General features: G+C 42.0%; 2 protein-coding genes across 3 annotated transcripts in view; one reads left to right on the forward strand and one right to left on the reverse strand.

Annotated features, from left to right (window-relative positions):
- The window catches only part of LOC133607870 (low-density lipoprotein receptor-related protein 8-like), a 457,948-nt gene that overhangs the window by 410,093 nt on the left and 24,541 nt on the right, over window positions 1-23,314 (forward strand). The gene's annotated exons all lie outside the window — the stretch shown is intronic.
- Window positions 1-23,314, reverse strand: part of LOC133607869 (KN motif and ankyrin repeat domain-containing protein 4-like) — a 45,312-nt gene that overhangs the window by 3,987 nt on the left and 18,011 nt on the right. The window contains exons 2-9 of one of the 2 annotated variants that reach the window (XM_061962894.2): window positions 14,253-14,315; window positions 9,089-10,375; window positions 6,492-6,552; window positions 5,159-5,416; window positions 5,003-5,087; window positions 4,717-4,936; window positions 4,511-4,653; window positions 459-659 (exon numbers count right to left, since the gene is read on the reverse strand). In XM_061962894.2, the coding sequence (XP_061818878.1) occupies window positions 459-659; window positions 4,511-4,653; window positions 4,717-4,936; window positions 5,003-5,087; window positions 5,159-5,416; window positions 6,492-6,552; window positions 9,089-10,375; window positions 14,253-14,268 (2,271 nt within the window). In that variant the 5' untranslated portion in view covers window positions 14,269-14,315. Of the gene's footprint in view, window positions 1-458; window positions 660-4,510; window positions 4,937-5,002; window positions 5,088-5,158; window positions 5,417-6,491; window positions 6,553-9,088; window positions 10,376-14,252; window positions 14,316-23,314 lie in introns of both variants that reach the window. The other variant, XM_061962893.2, reaches the window with a different exon arrangement.

The following is a 23,314-nucleotide window of genomic DNA, read 5'->3' on the forward strand; positions in this document are numbered from 1 at the left end:
TAAAATCTTAACTTTTATGTGTTTTTTTATTTTTTCAGCAAGTCCTTTTTTTTTGTAAACTATTTTATTTTATTTTTTACAAAAAAATTATTTTATCTTTACTTTTATGTGTTTTAATTTTTTTAATAAGTTCAATATTTGGAAATTATTGTTTGTTTGTTTTTACAAAATAATGACAAATTTAATACAAAGGAGCCAAAATGTGGGCTAAATTTAGTTAATCTTAACTTTTATATTTTTATAACCGATTCAAAGATTCCAATTCAAAGATTTTTATTGTCACCGCGTTCCTACAACACGATTTTGGCACTCATTCCTAACAACAGACAGGACGGAAAATAGACTAAGTAAATCTAAGTAAAAAAGCCCACACCGTGATCATGCGCCCTCTAGTGGCCGTTACCCTACACGACTTCTTCAGGGCTGCAATGTGATGGGTGCTGACTTGCTCGCGGTACCTGATCAGTGAGGCTAAGTCGGCACCGGGTCCTCTCCAGCAGCAGCCTGGCGATGTGCGTGTGGCCCCTCTCGCACGCAAACATCAGGGCCGTGGTCCCCTGACCGTCCTGGATGTCGGCGTCCGCTCCGCAGCTCAGCAGCGAGCGGACCATCACGACTCGTCCGTGTCTCACCGCCAAATGCAGAGCTGTGTGGCCCGTCTGCACGGGAGGGGGACAAACAGCCGTGCTTCCAAATCTTTTATTGATACGGAGCACTTGCAAGCAGAAACGGTGTGGAGATAGAAAAGGAAGAATGGACGCATTTTGGATTAAAAACAATTTTTTTGAAGCTATAAACACTGAGGCTCTTCAAGAGGTGCCTAGGTCTTGCTCTTGTTGGTCGTTAGCTAGCTAGCGGCTAACGTCCATCCGCAGTCGGCGGTGTTTTAGCTACTTCTAAATCACTAATCCTGGCTTTCATGGGGACGAATAACGTGAGTTTCTTACAAGTATCATCCCTGCAGGACGAGGACTAGCTAAACATGCTTCACGACACACCGTAGGAGGATACGTTAGCTAACCGCTAACATATAGGATAGGATGTCGGATTCCGTTGTGTCGCACACGCACGCAGCACTTACAAGCAGAAACAGGGTGGAGATAGAAAAGGAAGAATGGATGCATTTTGGATTTTTAAAAAAAACAATAAACACTGAAGCTCTGCGAGAGTTGCTTACATCTTATTAGCCGTTAGCTAGCTAGCGGCTGACGACCATCCGCAGTCGGCGGTGTTTTAGCTACTTCTAAATCACTAATCCTGGCTTCCATGGGGACGAATAAAAGTGAGTTTCTTACAAGTATCATCCCTGCGGGACGAGGACTAGCTAAACATGCTTCACTACACACCGTAGGAGGATGCAGTAGCTAACCGCTAACAGATAGGATAGGATGTCGGATGCCGTTGTGACGCACACGCACGGAGCACTTACAAGCAGAAACATCGTGGAGATAGAAAAGGAAGAATGGATACATTTTGGCTTGAAAAAACAACCCAATAAACAATGAAGCTCTGCAAGAGGTGCTTAGGTCTTGCTCTTGTTGGCCGTTAGCTAGCTAGCGGTTAACGTCCATCCGCAGTCGGCGGTGTTTTAGCTACTTCTAAATCACTAATCCTGGCTTCCATGGGGACGAATAAAAGTGAGTTTCTTACAAGTATCATCCCTGCGGGACGAGGACTAGCTAAACATGCTTCACTACACACCGTAGGAGGATGCAGTAGCTAACCGCTAACAGATAGGATAGGATGTCGGATGCCGTTGTGACGCACACGCACAGAGCACTTACAAGCAGAAACAGCGTGGAGATAGAAAAGGAAGAATGGATACATTTTGGCTTGAAAAAACAACCCAATAAACACTGAAGCTCTGCAAGAGGTGCTTAGGTCTTGCTCTTGTTGGCCGTTAGCTAGCTAGCGGTTAACGTCCATCCGCAGTCGGCGGTGTTTTAGCTACTTCTAAATCACTAATCCTGGCTTCCATGGGGACGAATAAAAGTGAGTTTCTTACAAGTATCATCCCTGCGGGACGAGGACTAGCTAAACATGCTTCCCTACACACCGTAGGAGGATACAGTAGCTAACCGCTAACAGATAGGATAGGATGTCGGATGCCGTTGTGACGCACACGCACAGAGCACTTACAAGCAGAAACAGTGTGGAGATAGAAAAGGAAGAATGGATGCATTTTGGATTAAAAAACAAAAAAACAATAAACACTGAAGCTCTGCGAGAGTTGCTTAGGTCTTATTAGCCGTTAGCTAGCTAGCGGCTGACGACCATCCGCAGTCGGCGGTGTTTTAGCTACTTCTAAATCACTAATCCTGGCTTCCATGGGGACGAATAAAAGTGAGTTTCTTACAAGTATCATCCCTGCGGGACGAGGACTAGCTAAACATGCTTCACGACACACCGTAGGAGGATACGTTAGCTAACCGCTAACATATAGGATAGGATGTCGGATGCCGTTGTGTCGCACACGCAGAGAGCACTTACAAGCAGAAACAGTGTGGAGATAGAAAAGAAAGAATGGATGCATTTTGGCTTAAAAAAAACCCCCAAAAAACACTGAAGCTCTGCAAGAGGTGCTTAGGTCTTGTTAGCCGTTAGCTAGCTAGCGGCTGGCGTCTGTCCGCAGTCGGCGGTGTTTTAGCTACTTCTAAATCACTAATCCTGGCTTTCATGGGGACGAATAAAAGTGAGTTTCTTACAAGTATCATCCATGCAAGGACGAGGACTAGCTAAACATGCTTCACGACACACCGTAGGAGGATACAGTAGCTAACCACTAACAGATAGGATAGGATGTCGGATGCCGTTGTGACGCACACGCACGCAGCACTTACAAACAGAAACTTCGTGGAGATAGAAAAGGAAGAATGGATGCATTTTGGATTTAAAAAAAAAAACAATAAACACTGAAGCTCTGCGAGAGTTGCTTAGGTCTTGTTAGCTGTTAGCTGGCTAGCGGCTAATGTCCATCCGCAGTCGGCGGTGTTTTAGCTACTTCTAAATCACTAATCCTGGCTTCCATGGGGACGAATAAAAGTGAGTTTCTTACAAGTATCATCCCTGCAGGACGAGGACTAGCTAAACATGCTTCACTACACACTATAGGAGGATACAGTAGCTAACCGCTAACAGATAGGATAGGATGTCGGATGCCGTTGTGACGCACACGCACAGAGCACTTACAAGCAGAAACATCGTGGAGATAGAAAAGGAAGAATGGATGCATTTTGGATTAAAAAAAAAAAACAATAAACACTGAAGCACTGCGAGAGTTGCTTAGGTCTTGTTAGCTGTTAGCTAGCTAGCTGCTAATGTCCATCCGCAGTCGGCGGTGTTTTAGCTACTTCTAAATCACTAATCCTGGCTTCCATGGGGACGAATAAAAGTGAGTTTCTTACAAGTATCATCCCTGCAGGACGAGGACTAGCTAAACATGCTTCACTACACACTATAGGAGGATACAGTAGCTAACCGCTAACAGATAGGATAGGATGTCGGATGCCATTGTGACGCACACACACAGAGCACTTACAAGCAGAAACAGTGTGGAGATAGAAAAGGAAGAATGGATGCATTTTGGATTTTAAAAAAAACAATAAACACTGAAGCACTGCAAGAGTTGCTTAGGTCTTGTTCGCCGTTAGCTAGCTAGCGGCTAACGTCCATCCGCAATCGGCGGTGTTTTAGCTACTTCTAAATCACTAATCCTGGCTTCCATGGGGACGAATAAAAGTGAGTTTCTTACAAGTATCATCCCTGCAGGACGAGGACTAGCTAAACATGCTTCACTACACACTATAGGAGGATACAGTAGCTAACCGCTAACAGATAGGATAGGATGTCGGATGCCGTTGTGACGCACACGCACGGAGCACTTACAAGCAGAAACAGTGTGGAGATAGAAAAGGAAGAATGGATGCATTTTGGATTTTAAAAAAAACAATAAACACTGAAGCTCTGCAAGAGGTGCTTAGGTCTTGTTAGCCGTTAGCTAGCTAGCGGCTGGCGTCTGTCCGCAGTCGGCGGTGTTTTAGCTACTTCTAAATCACTAATCCTGGCTTTCATGGGGACGAATAAAAGTGAATTTCTTACAAGTATCATCCCTGCGGGACGAGGACTAGCTAAACATGCTTCACTACACACCGTAGGAGGATGCAGTAGCTAACCGCTAACAGATAGGATAGGATGTCGGATGCTCGATGATTTGAAAGTCCACCCCATCCATTTTCTACCGCTTGTCCCTTTCGGGGGTTGCGTTCTCAGCTGCATTCGGGCGGTAGGCAGGGTTCACCTTGGACAAGTCGCCACCTCATTACAGGACAGATAAGACAACATTCACACTCACATTCACACACTAGGGACCATTTAGTGTTACCAATCAACCTATCCCCAGGTGCAGGTCTTTGGAGGTGGGAGGAAGCCGGAGTAAATATCTTAAATCAGCCTCCGTTCTGTTTTCAATGACCAACGAACGGGTCAGCAGTATTTGCAACAACCATTGTACCTGTTCGGATCGGACATTGACGTTGCCGAGCCCCATGAGCCTGCGGACCACCTCCATGTCACTTGGGTTGTCAGGGACCGTCAGAGAGGCCAGCATCACTGCGGTGTAGCCCGCCTTGTTCTGGAAGTTGACGTCACTCACGCCTGCGAGACAATTCGGAGTCTCTGTGAACAAACGGGTTTGGTGACCAGAAGTACTTGTAGTACCTGTGTCCAGCAGCAGACTGACTATACTGTAGTGGCTGTGAGAAACGCTGTAGTGCAAAACCGTGTTGCCGTTATCGTCGGCCAGGTTGATGAGGAAGGCCATGAGGGACGGTGTGGTCTTCTGGATCTCCTTCAGGTACGCCGCCACCCTGCTGGCCACCGAATTGTCCTCCGCCGCCGCACCGAACCACTCCTGGAAGAGCACGACCAGAGCCTTCTTCTGCAACAAAGACGGGTGACATCCGGCACTTAGTCCTCGGTCGGAATTGGTTCAAGAACTACGCACCGTGTCCTCAGTCGGGTCCTCTATGTCGTCCATGTGATCGTTGAGGAACTGGCACGCAGCCATAAAGTCGGCATTCACAGTCTCGCTTGAAAAGACGAGAATGAGAGAAATTATGAGTGGAAACCACAAACACTTCCCGCTTCCTGGTCCTCTCACCTGCCTCTGGTTGTTTCGGGCTCGGAGTTTCCCTCCATCTGTTCTACGGTCGGCATCGGTTTCACCTTGGCCACGTCGGCGGATGCCACCCCTCCATCTGTCCGCCCCGACCCGTCTCGGCTCATTTCCCCGCTCTCCTCCGTCCAGGCCTTTGCTGGGTCCGCGTCCGCTTCCCAAGGCCCGGTGCCGACCTCACGACGAGCCTTCTGGTGGACACGACTCGGCCCGACTGGATTGTTGCTGGCAGTGGTTTTGTACCTGGATCAAAATGTTGGTCGTGAAGCTAACGCAACTATGTGACGCAGACTTGCAAGACGGATTGTGAAGCGACTACCAGGCCAGTACCACCCTCTCTCATTGTGCGCTGACAAAATGCGAGGTACATTTTTTTCAAATACTAAAAAATAGTGAAAAGACCTCCAAAATTAAGATTTATACATCCAGGAATGAGCAGGACTTTTAAGTCAGAAAGAAGTATTTTATTCTGAAAAAAAAGCATTATTCTTAAATTAAGAAGCATCCTGGGTATGTAGCAGAATCTTTAAGCAAGATTTTATAAATGGGGAAAACCAAGATGTTATTTAAATAGTTATTTTCTCAATTTTAATTTTTTTGAAAAAAAAACAGGGGTGCCCAAAGTGAATCAATTTGTCAATAAGGAATGTGGCTGCAGGGAGATTTCAGTTCATTTTAAAAGTGACTTTATACGCTGCCGCTTTGCCGCCATCTTGTGGCCAATATGAGTAATTCATGCCTACGACCGATTATCATGCTTTGAATGTAATAATGCGCAGCATTTACTTGTATGACCCAATGCAGATAACCTTCCCTAGTCCATGCATCCATTTTCTACCCCCGCGACCTTCCCTAGTCATGGTGCAAAAAAAAAAAATCGGACTAAAAAAAAATGCCAACAGACATGGTCGCACATAACACGATACAACACCATTTGTGTATCTTATATAAAAAAAAACGTCCATGCACCATAAAAACATTAACAATTACACCCATTTAGATCCATTACAAAGCATGATGGGAAAACTGCAACACTCTCTCCACACTTATCCATGTTTGGCACATTTTAGCTGCTGTATATATATATATATGTATATGTGTGTATATATGTATACTGTATGTGTGTACATATACTGTATGTATATGTGTATATATAAATGTGTATATATATATATATGTATACATATATGTATATATGTGTATATTCGTGTCAAAATAACATTATCGATCATCATTATCCTCACGTGGTAGTGGCTTCAGGCAACAGTTCAGAAAATAAAATAAAAGCTGAAATGAAATTATATTAATATTCACAAACCCTTCATCAGCAGCGTTTGAAGTCCAAGTTCCAGCGATGGTCTTTGTGCCGCATTCACCATCTACAAAATAAGAGCATGGACGTGCTGTATTCACCGTCTACAAAATAAGAGTATGGAGGTACTGTATTCACAGTCTACAAAGTAAGAGTATGGAGGTGCTGTATTCACCGTCTACAAAATAAGAGTAAGGATGTGCTGTATTCACCGTCTACAAAATAAGAGCATGGATGTGCTGTATTCACAGTCTACAAACTAAGAGTATGGCTGTGCTGTATTCACCATCTACAAAATAAGAGTATGGAGGTGCTGTATTGATAGTCTACAAAGTAAGAGTATGGAGGTGCTGTATTCACCGTCTACAAAATAAGAGTAAGGATGTACTGTATTCACCGTCTACAAAATAAGAGCATGGATGTGCTGTATTCATTATCTACTAAATAAGAGTATGGATGTGCTGTATTCACCGTCAACAAAATAAGAGCATGGATGTGCTGTATTCACCGTCTACAAAATAAGAGTATGGATGTGCTGTATTGACCGTCTACAAAATAAGAGCATGGATGTGCTGTATTCACCGTCTACAAAATAAGAGCATGGATGTGCTGTATTCATTATCTACTAAAGAGTATGGATGTGCTGTAGTCACCGTCTACAAAATTAGAGCATGGATGTGCTGTATTCATTATCTACTAAATAAGAGTATGGATGTGCTGTATTCACCATCTACAAAATAAGAGCATGGAGGTGCTGTATTCACCGTCAACAAAATTAGAGCATGGATGTGCTGTATTCACCGTCTACAAAATAAGAGCATGGATGTGCTGTATTCACCGTCAACAAAATAAGAGCATGGATGTGCTGTATTCATAGTCTACAAACTAAGAGCATGGATGTGCTGTATTCACCGTCTACAAAATAAGAGCATGGATGTGCTGTATTCACCGTCTACAAAATAAGAGCATGCATGTGCTGTGTTCACCGTCAACAAAATAAGAGCATGGATGTGCAGTATTCACAGTCTACAAACTAAGAGTATGGATGTGCTGTATTCACCGTCTACAAAATAAGAGCATGCATGTGCTGTGTTCACCGTCAACAAAATAAGAGCATGGATGTGCTGTATTCACCGTCTACAAAATAAGAGTATGAAAGTGCTGTATTCACCGTCTACAAAATAAGAGTAAGGATGTGCTGTATTCACCGTCTACAAAATAAGAGCATGGAAGTCCTGTATTGTACCAGCAATTCACACGGCTAATTACAGCAGCAGGAAAAATGCTTAAATGAGACTTTGCTATGAAGAATAATTATTTAAATCTTTCAGAAACTCTGTTTACTCTTTTAAAAGACATACTTCGGGCGGACGCTCTAACCACTAGGCCACTGAGCAAGCTACTAGGTCACTGAGCAGGCTCTCTTATGTTTGACTGCCATCTACTGGTCACCTTTATCATTACACTATGTACCAAATAAAATTGCTTTGAGGTCGGTGAGCAAAACCATAATTACTCCGTACATTAGCCGCACCGGGTTATAAGGCGCACTGTCCAGTTTTGAGAAAGAAAAAAAAATGTTAAGTGCGCCTTATCCATCCATCCATCCATCTTCTTCCGCTTATCCGAGGTCGGGTCGCAGGGGCAACAGCTTAAGCAGGGAAGCCCAGACTTCCCTCTCCCCAGCCACTTCGTCCAGCTCCTCCCGGGGGATCCCGAGGCGTTCCCAGGCCAGCCGGGAGAGATAGTCTTCCCAGCGTGTCCTGGGTCTTCCCCGTGGCCTCCTACCGGTCGGACGTGCCCGAAACACCTTCCTAGGGAGGCGTTCGGGTGGCATCCTGACCAGATGCCCGAACCACCTCATCTGGCTCCTCTCCATGTGGAGGAGCAGCGGCTTTACTTTGAGCTCCCCCCGAATGACAGAGCTTCTCACCCTATCTCTAAGGGAGAGCCCCGCCACCCGGCGGAGGAAACTCATTTCGGCCGCTTGTACCCGTGATCTTGTCCTTTCGGTCATGACCCAAAGCTCATGACCATAGGTGAGGATGGGAACGTAGATCGACCGGTAAATCGAGAGCTTTGCCTTCCGGCTCAGCTCCTTCTTCACGACAACGGATCGATACAGCGTCCGCATTACTGAAGACGCCGCACCGATCCGCCTGTCGATCTCACGATCCACTCTTCCCTCACTCGTGAACAAGACTCCGAGGTACTTGAACTCCTCCACTTGGGGCAAGATCTCCTCCCCAACCCGGAGATGGCACTCCACCCTTTTCCGGGAGAGAACCATGGACTCGGACTTGGAGGTGCTGATTCCCATCCCAGTCGCTTCACACTCCGTACATTAGCCGCACCGGGTTATAAGGCGCACTGTCGAGTTTTGAGAAAGAAAAAAAAATGTTAAGTGCGCCTTATAGTTTGGAAAATACAGTAATTCCTTGTTTGTCCTGGCTGCACTTGACTGCTAATTAATTATGTTTTACAATTGTATTATCTTACTTTAGGTTTTTACTGTAACAAAATATCTATTATTGATAGTTGTTGGTGTGGAGAAGAGTATTTATGGTGCTGGTTGTAAAAGTGGTGGGTCTGCTTGCAGTTACCTTGGTGTTGAAGACTTTGTCCACGGTTGCGTTCAGACCGCGTGTAGTGGGAGGTAAGGACGTCGATGAGGTCCATCATCTCCTGCTGCACGGAGATCACTCTCGGGCTAATCAGCTCTTCGTCTGTGGCGCTCAAACACTCCCACTGCTGATCCAAGAGCCGCTTGATTCGATGTATGTGGTGGACCACCACGGCCGTGTCCAAAGTGTGAGCCCCAGCATCTGCAGGCAGCAGTGAACTTTCTCCATTTGTCATCTCCCCCCCCTCCTGGTCCACCACCACCCGCTCTGCGCGAACCCACACCCCGGGCCGTGCGCTGAGGTGTTCGATCTGTTCCTCTTTGCTCCTGCTCTCTTTTTGCTGCTGCCTCAGCCTCCCTGTGACCTTCTGGAGTTCAAGCTCCGTCTCGTGGAGCTTCTGCTCCACCGCGGCTACTTTGGCTTGGAGGGACGTGACCGTCAGCAGTTCGTCCAGATCCGCGCTCGCCCTCCACTCGTGCGCGGGATTCGACTCTTGACCGTTGCCGCACCGGTCATGCCGCGGCCTTTTCTTGTCGGCGGAGACGTGGTGGCCGGTGGTTCCGTTCAATGATGCCATGTGAATTTTCGAGCGCAGCCTTTCTTTTTCCTCCTGGAGAAAACTGATCTGAGCTCTGAGGTCTGGAATAACCTGAACTTCCTTCTCCAGCTCCTCCACATGTTCAAGAGCTTCCGTCAGGCGCCTTACCAGGCCTGAACAGTCCCGAGGGACGTCAAAGATGTCTTCACAGGAGCTATTTATGCCTCCGAGGTGATCCCTTGAACCGCAAGGACTGCCGAGTTCATCCGTCGACTCTGATCCTTGTCTCAACAACACCGTGAGCGGCATACTGGAGGCTCGGAGGAGATGAGGTCGGATATGCTCGCCCAAGGGCTGCTCATCAAAATCTCTGATCTTGGCCTCCATTTCTGCTAATCCTCTCGGAGAAACGGGCTTCCTGTAATCGTACAACCAGGAAGCGGCATGATGACGGTCATCGGGCGGTCGAGACCTGGGGCCGAGGGCTCCGGTCGATCCCCATGCGCTAGGGCGGTAGCCTGAGGGGTGAAGGTGCCGGGGAAGAGTGTTAGCCAGAGGGCCTTTGCTTCGGCGATGGATGGGGACTCTTTTTATGGTGTTCCCTTTCTCGATATCGTCCACATACTTCAGGAAGTCCAAGTCTAGACGGAAACCGTACGGGGTTTCCACCGAGTATGCAGGTTTTCCTTTCACGGAGCTCTCATTTGCTTTGAAAGGCGACATATTTCCTGTAAACAGTAAAAAAAAAAACATTACTGCAAAGCCTGTTCACTGATTTTGCAGTTTTCAGCTCCGTTAGGGCCCTGTTCTCCCATCTACTTAAATGGGAAAAAGGTGCTGCCCCTCGACTTAAGTCTGGGGCAGCATGTTGACACAGGGGTTAGTGCATATGCCTCACAATACGAAGGTCTGAGGTTGGATCCCCGGGCTCTGGGTTTTTCTATGTGGCGTTTGCATGTTCTCCCCGTGACTGCGTGGGTTCCCTCCGGCTACTCAGGCTTCCTCCCACCTCCAGAGACATGCACCTGAGGATAGGTTGATTGGCAACACTAAATTGGCCTTAGTGTTTTAATGTGAGTGTGAATGTTGTCTGTCTATTTGTGTTGGCTCTGCGATGAGGTGGCGACTTTTCCAGGGTGTACACTGCCTACCGCCCGAATGCAGCTGAGATAGGTTCCAGCACCCCCCGCGACCACGAAAGGGACAAGCAGGAGAAAATAGATGGATGGACTTAAGTCTGTCACTGCGCGCCTTCATCCAAAATGCGCACTTTGGGTAGAGCAAGCCTTTAAATGTCTACTTAACTACTTTTGTTTTTGCGCGCCTCTTAGGGCTGGAATTAGTCCGAGAATGTGAAACATTATATTGCACTTGAAGTTTGGATGCAGTGTATACTACACACAAGAAAATTATGAAACAAACTTCCAGAACACCTGGAAACATATTTTGAGATGAGGGTCAAAGGACCGTAATACAGTGAAACCTTGATTTACAAACTTAATTGGTTTTTGAACATGGTTCGTAAATGGAAAAGTTGGTATAATGTAAACATGAATAATGAGTTCCAGCTTTGACAAAAGTCCCTATTTTAGTAAAGGTTTGTACACTTTGAACACAATAGAAAGGGATATATCCATCCATTCGTCCATCTTCTTCCGCTTATCCGAGGTCGGGTCGCCCAGGCTTCCCTCTCCCCAGCCACTTCGTCCAACTCCTGCCGGGAGATCCCGAGGCGTTCCCAGGCCAGCCGGGAGACATAGTCTTCCCAACGTGTCCTGGGTCTTCCCCGTGGTCTCCTACCGGTCGGACGTGCCCTAAACACCTCCCTGGGGAGGTGTTCGGGTGGCATCCTGACCAGATGCCTGAACCACCTCATCTGGCTCCTCTAGATGTGGAGGAGCAGCGGCTTTACTTTGAGCTCCTGCCGGATGACAGAGCTTTTCACCCTATCTCTAAGGGAGCGCCCCGCCACCTGGCGGCGGAAACTCATTTCGGTCGCTTGTACCCGAAATCTTGTCCTTTCGGTCATAACCCAAAGCTCATGACCATAGGTAAGGACGGTAAATTGAGAGCTTTGCCTTCCGGCTCAGCTCCTTCTTCACCACAACGGATCGATACAGCGTCCGCATTACTGAAGACGCCGCACCGATCCGCCTGTCGATCTCACCATCCACTCTTCCCTCACTTGTGAACATGACTGCGAGGTACTTGAACTCCTCCATATGGTGCAATATCTCTTCCCCAACCCGGAGTACGTGATATAGAGTACTGGAAATCAAACTAACATAACAAGGGGGTAACGGGTGAACTTTCTATGGAGCAGACCGAGGGAGAAGTAGGGGGCAGGGGGGAGCCGTGTCTGCATGTTTGTGTTTTGATAGAGCGAGGGTCGGCTCTGGAAAGAGAGAGAGAGTTGTCTTTTTCTCCTCTGGAGAAGATCTGAAGGGGGAATTGTCGGAGGCAGATATTTACATATATCCGAATTTAAGTGTTACTTCTTTTATTTCATAGTCATATTTGAAAACAGCTCGTGTTTTTCCATTTGTTCTCTTTCTGTTTGTCTGCAAGTAAACTGTGTGTGTTAACCTTGAAGCTTTGGAATGTAAGAAAGAGAGATAATGTGCATGTGTTTTGACTAGAGAGATTTAAGAGGGGAGAGGGTTTGGTCGGGAGGACAGACCATCTTGGCGGCGCGATAGAATGTACTATGTGTATTTATGCAAAGCTTTGCAAATATATTACAAAATACCTATTCTGTCTCTGGTGGTTTTTCAACTCAGCTTTAAGTGTCGTAAAGAGCTTGGGAGCGACTTGTGACTTGAATTCCCTGGGAGGAACAACTGGTCCAAAACGCAACAGATACAAGTCTGCTCTGACAGGAGACTGGTCTCATCACAATTAAAACTTACTGACTGTTAGAGATGCGCGGTTTGCGGGCACAACCGCGGAGTCCGCGGATTATCCGCGGATCGGGCGGATGAAATTTTAAAAAATTAGATTTTATCCGCGGGTCGGGTCGGGCGGTTGAAAAAAATAAAAAATAGATTTTAAATAGATTCAGGCGGGTGGCAGTTAAACCAATTGGGAAATATATATACATAGTTAAATGTTGTTACCCACATACGAAAAACGAGCAGGCACCTGCAGCATATGCCACAACAGAAGAAAAAAAAAAGAAGAGAGACACTTTTATGGAGCGGAGAAGGGACGCCTCGCCGGGGTCCGGGACCGAGGCCCCTTCCCCCGAGAGGGCCCCACCGGGAGCCGTAGCTGAGGCGATCCGCGAGAAGGGCCCGACGCAAGTCCAGGGTCACCACCGCACCGACACCCCGCCTCGTCCGCCTTCGCCGCGGCCGGCGTCACGCGCAGCAGGTAAGCAGCTTACCTGCCCGCCACCCCCGTGGCCGGGGGCTCGTAACAGGGGTCACTCCGCGCGCTCCGCCCGCGTAGCTTACCTGCCCGCCACCCCTGTTGCCGGGGGCACGTAACAGGGGTCACTCCGCGCGCAGTGCGCTCACGAAAGGGGTGGGGCTCACCCTGGTTGATATAGACAGCAGGACGGTGGCCATTTAAGTCGGAACCCGCTAAGGAGTGTGTAACAACCCACCTGCCGAATCAACTAGCCCTGAAAATGGATGGCGCTGAAGCCTCGGGCCCATACCCGGCCGTCGCCGGCAGCGAGACGCGCTTGGAGGTGCGCTCAGCGCGGCTCCCATATGATTGCGCACTGGTGTGCGTCTGGGCCGTGACAGCGTGGCACGCGAATGTCTGTGCTGCATTGGATCAGTCTCCTTTCTTTAACAGGCAAAAGCTTTATAACCTCACTAATGCCTTGCATCGTCTATATTAGATATATAACAACGGGCGGGTGCGGGCGGATGCGGTTCTGGTCAAATGTTACATCGGGTGGATGGCGGATGGTTGACGACTTTCTGATGCGGTTGCGGATGAAATAATTGCCTATCCGCGCATCTCTACTGACTGTGCTGTGGTCAGGCTTGTGAGTGCCATCAATGTACTCCTTGCTAATGCTCTTGGTTTTGAGTTTTTTGGGGGGAGGGGGAGGCATGGGGGTTTAAACTCTTTTTGAGTTAGCAAAATGGACAAAACTTGTCAGAAGGCGGAAAAACCAAGAACACAAGTAAGAACACGGTAAGTCAAGTGGGTGGCTCCGCCTCCCCAACAATGTTTCGCCCTGAAGCGTTCGCACACAGACACATATTTGGCCTGATCTGAAAAGTTCGTAAATCGAAAAGTTTGCAGATAGAAGGGGCTCGTAAATAGTGATTGCACTGAGCGACTCAGAATTAACGATAAACTATTAAAATGGGGTGTCTCTGCATGCGTAAGTGGGGGGGGAAAAAGAAGGTCCCGCCCTATCTGCCCGTGCAAATACGTGCCGCGTTTAGACTTTAGCATCAGGGTTGCATAACGATGTTGGCTGAGTCGTGAGAGGCCGTCATTGAACTACGTGACTGTTTGATAGAAATATTGTCAGTGTTGGCACTAGGAATTTTCAGGGACCCCATCAGGTCTTAAAAATTTTAATTCTTGGGGTCCCACTTTTTTGTGACGGGAGACTAGGGCCCCTAAAAAGCAACTTACCGTTTTGTCTTTCCATCCTGTCCGCGTGTCTTGTTGTCACATTCTCAGGTGGAGTGTTGATGTCTGTCCAAACACAAATAAACAATTCAATGTTACCACTAAGAAATACAAAACCCCGTTTCCATATGAGTTGGGAAATTGTGTTAGATGTAAATATAAACGGAATACAATGATTTGCAAATCCTTTTGGATGGCTGCAACACGTGCCTAAGTAGTTGGGAAAGGGCATGTTCACCACTGTGTTACATGGCCTTTCCTTGTAACAACACTCAGTAAACGTTTGGGAACTGAGGAGACACATTTTTTAAGCTTTTCAGGTGGAATTCTTTCCCATTCTTGCTTGATGTACAGCTTAAGTTGTTCAACAGTCCGGGGGTCTCCATCCATCCATCCATCCATCTTCTTCCGCTTATCCGAGGTCGGGTCGCAGGGGCAGCAGCTTAAGCAGGGAAGCCCAGACTTCCCTCTCCCCAGCCACTTCGTCCAGCTCCTTCCGGGGGATCCCGAGGCGTTCCCAGGCCAGCCGGGAGAGATAGTCTTCCCAGCGTGTCCTGGGTCTTCCCCGTGGCCTCTTATCGGTCGGACGTGCCCGAAACACCTTCCTAGGGAGGCGTTCGGGTGGCATCCTGACCAGATGCCCGAACCACCTCATCTGGCTCCTCTCGATGTGGAGGAGCAGCGGCTTTACTTTGAGCTCCCCCCGAATGACAGAGCTTCTCACCCTATCTCTAAGGGAGAGCCCCGCCACTCGGCGGAGGAAACTCATTTCGGCCGCTTGTACCCGTGATCTTGTCCTTTCGGTCATGACCCAAAGCTCATGACCATAGGTGAGGATGGGAACGTAGATCGACCGGTAAATCGAGAGCTTTGCCTTCCGGCTCAGCTCCTTCTTCACCACAACGGATCGATGCAGCGTCCGCATTACTGAAGACGCCGCACCGATCCGCCTGTCGATCTCACGATCCACTCTTCCCCCACTTGTGAACAAGGCTCCGAGGTACTTGAACTCCTCCACTTGGGGCAAGATCTCCTCCCCAACCCGGAGATGGCACTCCACCCTTTTCCGGGAGAGAACCATGGACTCGGACTTGGAGGTGCTGATTCCCATCCCAGTCGCTTCACACTCGGCTGCGAACCGATCCAGTGAGAGCTGAAGATCTTGGCCGGAGGAAGCCATCAGGACCACATCATCTGCAAATAGCAGTGACCTAATCCTGCAGCCACCAAACCAGATCCCCTCAACGCCCTGACTGCGCCTAGAAATTCTGTCCATAAAGGTTATGAACAGAATCGGTGACAAAGGGCAGCCTTGGCGGAGTCCAACCCTCACTGGAAACGTGTCCGACTTACTGCCGGCAATGCGGACCAAGCTCTGACACTGATCATACAGGGAGCGAACTGCCACAATCAGACAGTCCGTTACCCCATACTCTCTGAGCACTCCCCACAGGACTTCCCGAGGGACACGGTCGAATGCCTTCTCCAAGTCCACAAAACACATGTAGACTGGTTGGGCAAACTCCCATGCACCCTCAAGGACCCTGCCGAGAGTATAGAGCTGGTCCACAGTTCCACGACCAGGAAGAAAACCACACTGTTCCTCCTGAATCCGAGGTTCGACTATCCGGCGTAGCCTCCTCTCCAGTACACCTGAATAGACCTTACCGGGAAGGCTGAGGAGGGGGTCTCCGTTGTGCTATTTTAGGCTTCATAATGCGCCACACATTTTCAATGGGAGACAGGTCTGGACTGCAGGCGGGCCAGGAAAGTACCCGCACTCTTTTACTATGAAGCCACGTCGATGTAACACGTGGCTTGGCATTGTCTTGCTGAAATAAGCAGGGGCGTCCATGGTAACGTTGCTTGGATGCCAACATATGTTGCTCCAAAACCTGTATGTACTTTTCAGCATTAATGGTGCCTTCACAGATGTGTAAGTTACCCATGTCTTGGGCACTAATACACCCCCATACCATCACACATGCTGGCTTTTCAACTTTTGCGCCTAGAACAATCCGGATGGTTCTTTTCCTCTTTGGTCCGGAGGACACGACGTTCACAGTTTCCAAAAACAAATTTGAAATGTGGACTCGTCAGACCACAGAACACTTTTCCACTTTGTATCAGTCCATCTTAGATGAGCTCAGGCCCAGCGAAGCCGACGGCGTTTCCGGGTGTTGTTGATAAACGGTTTTCGCCTTGCATAGGAGAGTTTTAACTTGCACTTACAGATGTAGCGACCAACTGTAGTTACTGACAGTGGGTTTCTGAAGTGTTCCTGAGCCCATGTGGTGATATCCTTTACACACTGATGTGGCTTGTTGATGCAGTACAGCCTGAGGGATCGTGCAGTGATTTCTCCAGATTCTCTGAACCCTTTGATGATATTACGGACCGTAGATGGTGAAATCCCTAAATTATTTGCAATAACTGGTTGAGAAAGGTTTTTCTTAAACTGTTCAAAAAATTTGCTCACGCATTTGTTGACAAAGTGGTGACCCTCGCCCCATCCTTGTTTGTGAATGACTGAGCATTTCATGGAATCTACTTTTATACCCAATCATGGCACCCACCTGTTCCCAGTTTGCCTGTTCACCTGTGAGTGTTTGATGAGCATTCCTCAACTTTATCAGTATTTATTACCACCTTTCCCAACTTCTTTGTCACGTGTTGCTGGCATCAAACTCTAAAGTTAATGATTATTTGCAACAAAAAAAATGTTTATCAGTTTGAACATCAAATATGTTGTCTTTGTAGCATATTCAACTGAATATGGGTTGAAAATGATTTGCAAATCATTGTATTCCGTTTATATTTACATCTAACACAATTTCCCAACTCATATGGAAACGGGGTTTGTAAATAAAGGTGCTTAAGCATACTTTTTAGAGGCTGTATAGAACCGAAAATGATTCCTTAGTATCGCGGTGCTATACTAGTACCAATATACCGTACAACCTTAGTCATAACATAACGAATATATAATAATGAGATACTTGTCGTAACGAGGGGGTTTTGGCATCTTACTGCCAGGAAGCAAACTGACCTTTCCGGACAAAGGTAGCAGGTAGGAACATATTTATTAATTAATAAATCCTACACAGGACAAAAGTCAGGAACTAAAACAAAAGGAAAGCGTGCCGATTGCATGAGAGGCTAAGGGACATAAAACTTAAAACAGCCTGAACTATGGACATGAAACAAAAAAAACAGCCTGAACTATGGACATGAAACAAAAAAAAACAGCCTGAACTATGGACATGAAACAAAAAAACTTACTGTGGCAAGAAACGAGCAGCGTGAACTAAGCATGAAACTGTCAGCATGAATGAACTATGGTATCTCCAGAAAACAAGCAATGGCGCCATGACGACTAACTGGCAAAGACAGGCTTAAATACTGGTCTCTTGATTAGAGACAGGTGTGACCCGAACGCAAGAGGCAGGTGAAAATCATAAGTCGTCATGGAAACTAAAACCAACAAGGGTGCACAAAAAAAACAGGAACTAATGGAGTCTTAAACTAACAGAAAATAACAAAAAACATGATCCAGACCACAGATCATGACAATACTCATATAGTGAGTGTATAATAATGAGACTGCCATAAGCTATAACGAGTGTATAATAATTAGATAGTCACAACATATAATGAGTGTATAATGATGAGATACTCATATAACGAGTGTATAATAATGACTGTCATAAGCTATAACAAGTGTATAATAATTAGATAGTCATAACATATAACGAGTGTATAATAATGAAATAGTCATATAACGAGTGTATAACAATTAATCGTAACATATAACGGGTGTATAACAATGAGATAGTCATAATATTTAACGAGTGTATAATAATTAGTCATAACATATAGCGAGTGTATAATAATTAGTCATAACATATAACGAGTGTATAATAATTAGTCATAACATATAACGAGTGTATAATAATTAGTCATAACATATAGCGAGTGTATAATAATTAGTCATAACATATACCGAGTGTATAAAAATTAGATACTCATGAGCTATAACGAGTGTATAATAGATAGTCATAACATATAGCGAGTGTATAATAATTAGTCATAACATATAACGAGTGTATAATAATTAGTCATAACATATAACAAGTGTATAATAATTAGATAGTCATAACATATAACGAGTGTATAATAATTAGTCGTAACATATAACGGGTGTATAACAATGAGATCGTCGAAATTAGATACTCATGAGCTATAACGAATGTATAATAGATAGTCATAACACATAACGAGTGTTTAATAATTAGTCAAAACATATAACAAGTGTATAATAATTAGTCATAACATATAACAAGTGTATAATAATTAGATAGTCATAACATATAACGAGTGTATAATAATGAGATAGTCATATAACGAGTGTATAATAATTAGTCGTAACATATAACGGGTGTATAACAATGAGATCGTCATAATATATAACGAGTGTATAATAATTAGTCATAACATATAACGAGTGTATAATAATTAGTCATAACATATACCGAGTGTATAAAAATTAGATACTCATGAGCTATAACGAGTGTATAATAGATAGTCATAACATATAACGAGTGTTTAATAATTAGTCAAAACATATAACAAGTGTATAATAATTAGATAGTCATAACATATAACAAGTGTATAATAATTAGATAGTCATAACATATAACGAGTGTATAATAATGAGATAGTCATATAACGAGTGTATAATAATTAGTCGTAACATATAACGGGTGTATAACAATGAGATAGTCATAATATATAACGAGTGTATAATAATTAGTCATAACATATAACGAGTGTATAATAATTAGTCATAACATATAGCGAGTGTATAATAATTAGTCATAACATATACCGAGTGTATAAAAATTAGATACTCATGAGCTATAACGAGTGTATAATAGATAGTCATAACATATAACGAGTGTTTAATAATTAGTCATAACATATAACAAGTGTATAATAATGAGTCATAACATATAACAAGTGTATAATAATTAGATAGTCATAACATATAATGAGTGTATAATAATGAGATAGTCATATAACGAGTGTATAATAATTAATCGTAACATACAGTATAACGGGTGTATAACAATGAGATAGTCATAATATATAACGAGTGTATAATAATTAGTCATAACATATAACGAGTGTATAATAATTAGTCATAACATATAGCGAGTGTATAATAATTAGTCATAACATATAGCGAGTGTATAATAATTAGTCATAACATATAGCGAGTGTATAATAATTAGTCATAACATATACCGAGTGTATAAAAATTAGATACTCATGAGCTATAACGAGTGTATAATAGATAGTCATAACATATAACGAGTGTATAATAATTAGTCATAACATATAGCGAGTGTATAATAATTAGTCATAACATATACCGAGTGTATAGAAATTAGATACTCATGAGCTATAACGAGTGTATAATAGATAGTCATAACATATAACGAGTGTTTAATAATTAGTCAAAACATATAACAAGTGTATAATAATTAGTCATAACATATAACAAGTGTATAATAATTAGATAGTCATAACATATAACGAGTGTTTAATAATTAGTCAAAACATATAACAAGTGTATAATAATTAGTCATAACATATAACAAGTGTATAATGATTAGATAGTCATAACATATAACGAGTGTATAATAATTAGTCATAACATATAGCGAGTGTATAATAATTAGTCGTAACATATAACGGGTGTATAACAATGAGATAATCATAATATATAACGAGTGTATAATAATTAGTCATAACATATAACGAGTGTATAATAATTAGTCATAACATATAACGAGTGTATAATAATTAGTCATAACATATAACGAGTGTATAATAATTAGTCATAACATATAGCGAGTGTATAATAATTAGTCATAACATATACCGAGTGTATAGAAATTAGATACTCTTGAGCTATAACGAGTGTATAATAGATAGTCATAACATATAACGAGTGTTTAATAATTAGTCAAAACATATAACAAGTGTATAATAATTAGTCATAACATATAACAAGTGTATAATAATTAGATAGTCATAACATATAACGAGTGTATAATAATGAGATAGTCATATAACGAGTGTATAATAATTAGTCATAACATATAACGGGTGTATAACAATGAGATAGTCATAATATATAACGAGTGTATAATAATTAGTAATAACATATAACGAGAGTATAATAATTAGTCATAACATATACCGAGTGTATAAAAATGAGATACTCATGAGCTATAACGAGTATATAATAGATAGTCATAACATATAACGAGTGTTTAATAATTAGTCAAAACATATAACAAGTGTATAATAATTAGTCATAACATATAACAAGTGTATAATAATTAGATAGTTATAACATATAACGACTGTATAATAATGAGATAGTCATATAACGAGTGTATAATAATTAATCGTAACATACAGTATAACGGGTGTATAACAATGAGATAGTCATAATATATAACGAGTGCATAATAATTAGTCATAACATATAGCGAGTGTATAATAATTAGTCGTAACATATAACGGGTGTATAACAATGAGATAGTCATAATATATAACGAGTGTATAATAATTAGTCATAACATATAACGAGTGTATAATAATTAGTCATAACATATAGCGAGTGTATAATAATTAGTCATAACATATACCGAGTGTATAAAAATTAGATACTCATGAGCTATAACGAGTGTATAATAGATAGTCATAACATATAACGAGTGTTTAATAATTAGTCAAAACATATAACAAGTGTATAATAATTAGTCATAACATATAACAAGTGTATAATAATTAGATAGTCATAACATATAACGAGTGTATAATAATGAGATAGTCATATAACGAGTGTATAATAATTAGTCGTAACATATAACGGGTGTATAACAATGAGATAGTCATAATATATAACGAGTGTATAATAATTAGTCATAACATATAACGAGTGTATAATAATTAGTCATAACATATAGCGAGTGTATAATAATTAGTCATAACATATACCGAGTGTATAAAAATTAGATACTCATGAGCTATAACGAATGTATAATAGATAGTCATAACACATAACGAGTGTTTAATAATTAGTCAAAACACATAACAAGTGTATAATAATTAGTCATAACATATAACAAGTGTATAATAATTAGATAGTCATAACATATAACGAGTGTATAATAATGAGATAGTCATATAACGAGTGTATAATAATTAGTCGTAACATATAACGGGTGTATAACAATGAGATAGTCATAATATATAACGAGTGTATAATAATTAGTCATAACATATAACGAGTGTATAATAATTAGTCATAACATATAGCGAGTGTATAATAATTAGTCATAACATATAACGAGTGTATAATAATTAGTCATAACATATAACAAGTGTATAATAATTAGTCATAACATATACCGAGTGTATAGAAATTAGATACTCATGAGCTATAACGAGTGTATAATAGATAGTCATAACATATAACGAGTGTTTAATAATTAGTCAAAACACATAACAAGTGTATAATAATTAGTCATAACATATAACAAGTGTATAATAATTAGATAGTCATAACATATAACGAGTGTTTAATAATTAGTCATAACATATAACAAGTGTATAATAATTAGATAGTCATAACATATAACGAGTGTATAATAATGAGATAGTCATATAACGAGTGTATAATAATTAATCGTAACATACAGTATAACGGGTGTATAACAATGAGATAGTCATAATATATAACGAGTGTATAATAATTAGTCATAACATATAACGAGTGTATAATAATTAGTCATAACATATAGCGAGTGTATAATAATTAGTCATAACATATAGCGAGTGTATAATAATTAGTCATAACATATAGCGAGTGTATAAAAATTAGTCATAACATATAGCGAGTGTATAATAATTAGTCATAACATATACCGAGTGTATAAAAATTAGATACTCATGAGCTATAACGAGTGTATAATAGATAGTCATAACATATAACGAGTGTTTAATAATTAGTCAAAACATATAACAAGTGTATAATAATTAGTCATAACATATAACAAGTGTATAATAATTAGATAGTCATAACATATAACGAGTGTTTAATAATTAGTCAAAACATATAACAAGTGTATAATAATTAGTCATAACATATAACAAGTGTATAATAATTAGATAGTCATAACATATAACGAGTGTATAATAATGAGATAGTCATATAACGAGTGTATAATAATTAGTCGTAACATATAACGGGTGTATAACAATGAGATAGTCATAATATATAACGAGTGTATAATAATTAGTCATAACATATAACGAGTGTATAATAATTAGTCATAACATATAGCGAGTGTATAATAATTAGTCATAACATATACCGAGTGTATAAAAATTAGATACTCATGAGCTATAACGAATGTATAATAGATAGTCATAACACATAGCGAGTGTTTAATAATTAGTCAAAACATATAACAAGTGTATAATAATTAGTCATAACATATAACAAGTGTATAATAATGAGATACTCATGAGCTATAACGAGTGTATAATAGTTATATAGTTATATAACGAGTGTATAATAGTTAGATAGTTATTTAACGAGTGTATAATAATTAGATAATCATAACATGTAACGAGTGTATAATAATTAGATAGTCATAACATATAACGAGTGTATAATAATGAGATACTCATGAGCTATAATGAGTGTATAATAGTTAGATAGTTATATAACGTAATTAGATAGTTATTTAACGAGTGTATAATAATTAGATAATCATAACATGTGACGAGTGTATAATAATTAGATAGTCATAATATATAATATATATGTATAATAATTAGTCATAACATATAATGAGTGTATAATAATTAGATAGTCATAACATATAACGAGTGTATAATAATTAGTCATAACATATAACGAGTGTATAATAATGAGATACTCATGAACTATAGCGAGAGTATAATAGTTAGATACTTATACA

Source organism: Nerophis lumbriciformis, linkage group LG09 (genome assembly GCF_033978685.3).
Source record: "Nerophis lumbriciformis linkage group LG09, RoL_Nlum_v2.1, whole genome shotgun sequence".
NCBI classification, from domain to species: Eukaryota; Metazoa; Chordata; class Actinopteri; order Syngnathiformes; family Syngnathidae; genus Nerophis; species Nerophis lumbriciformis.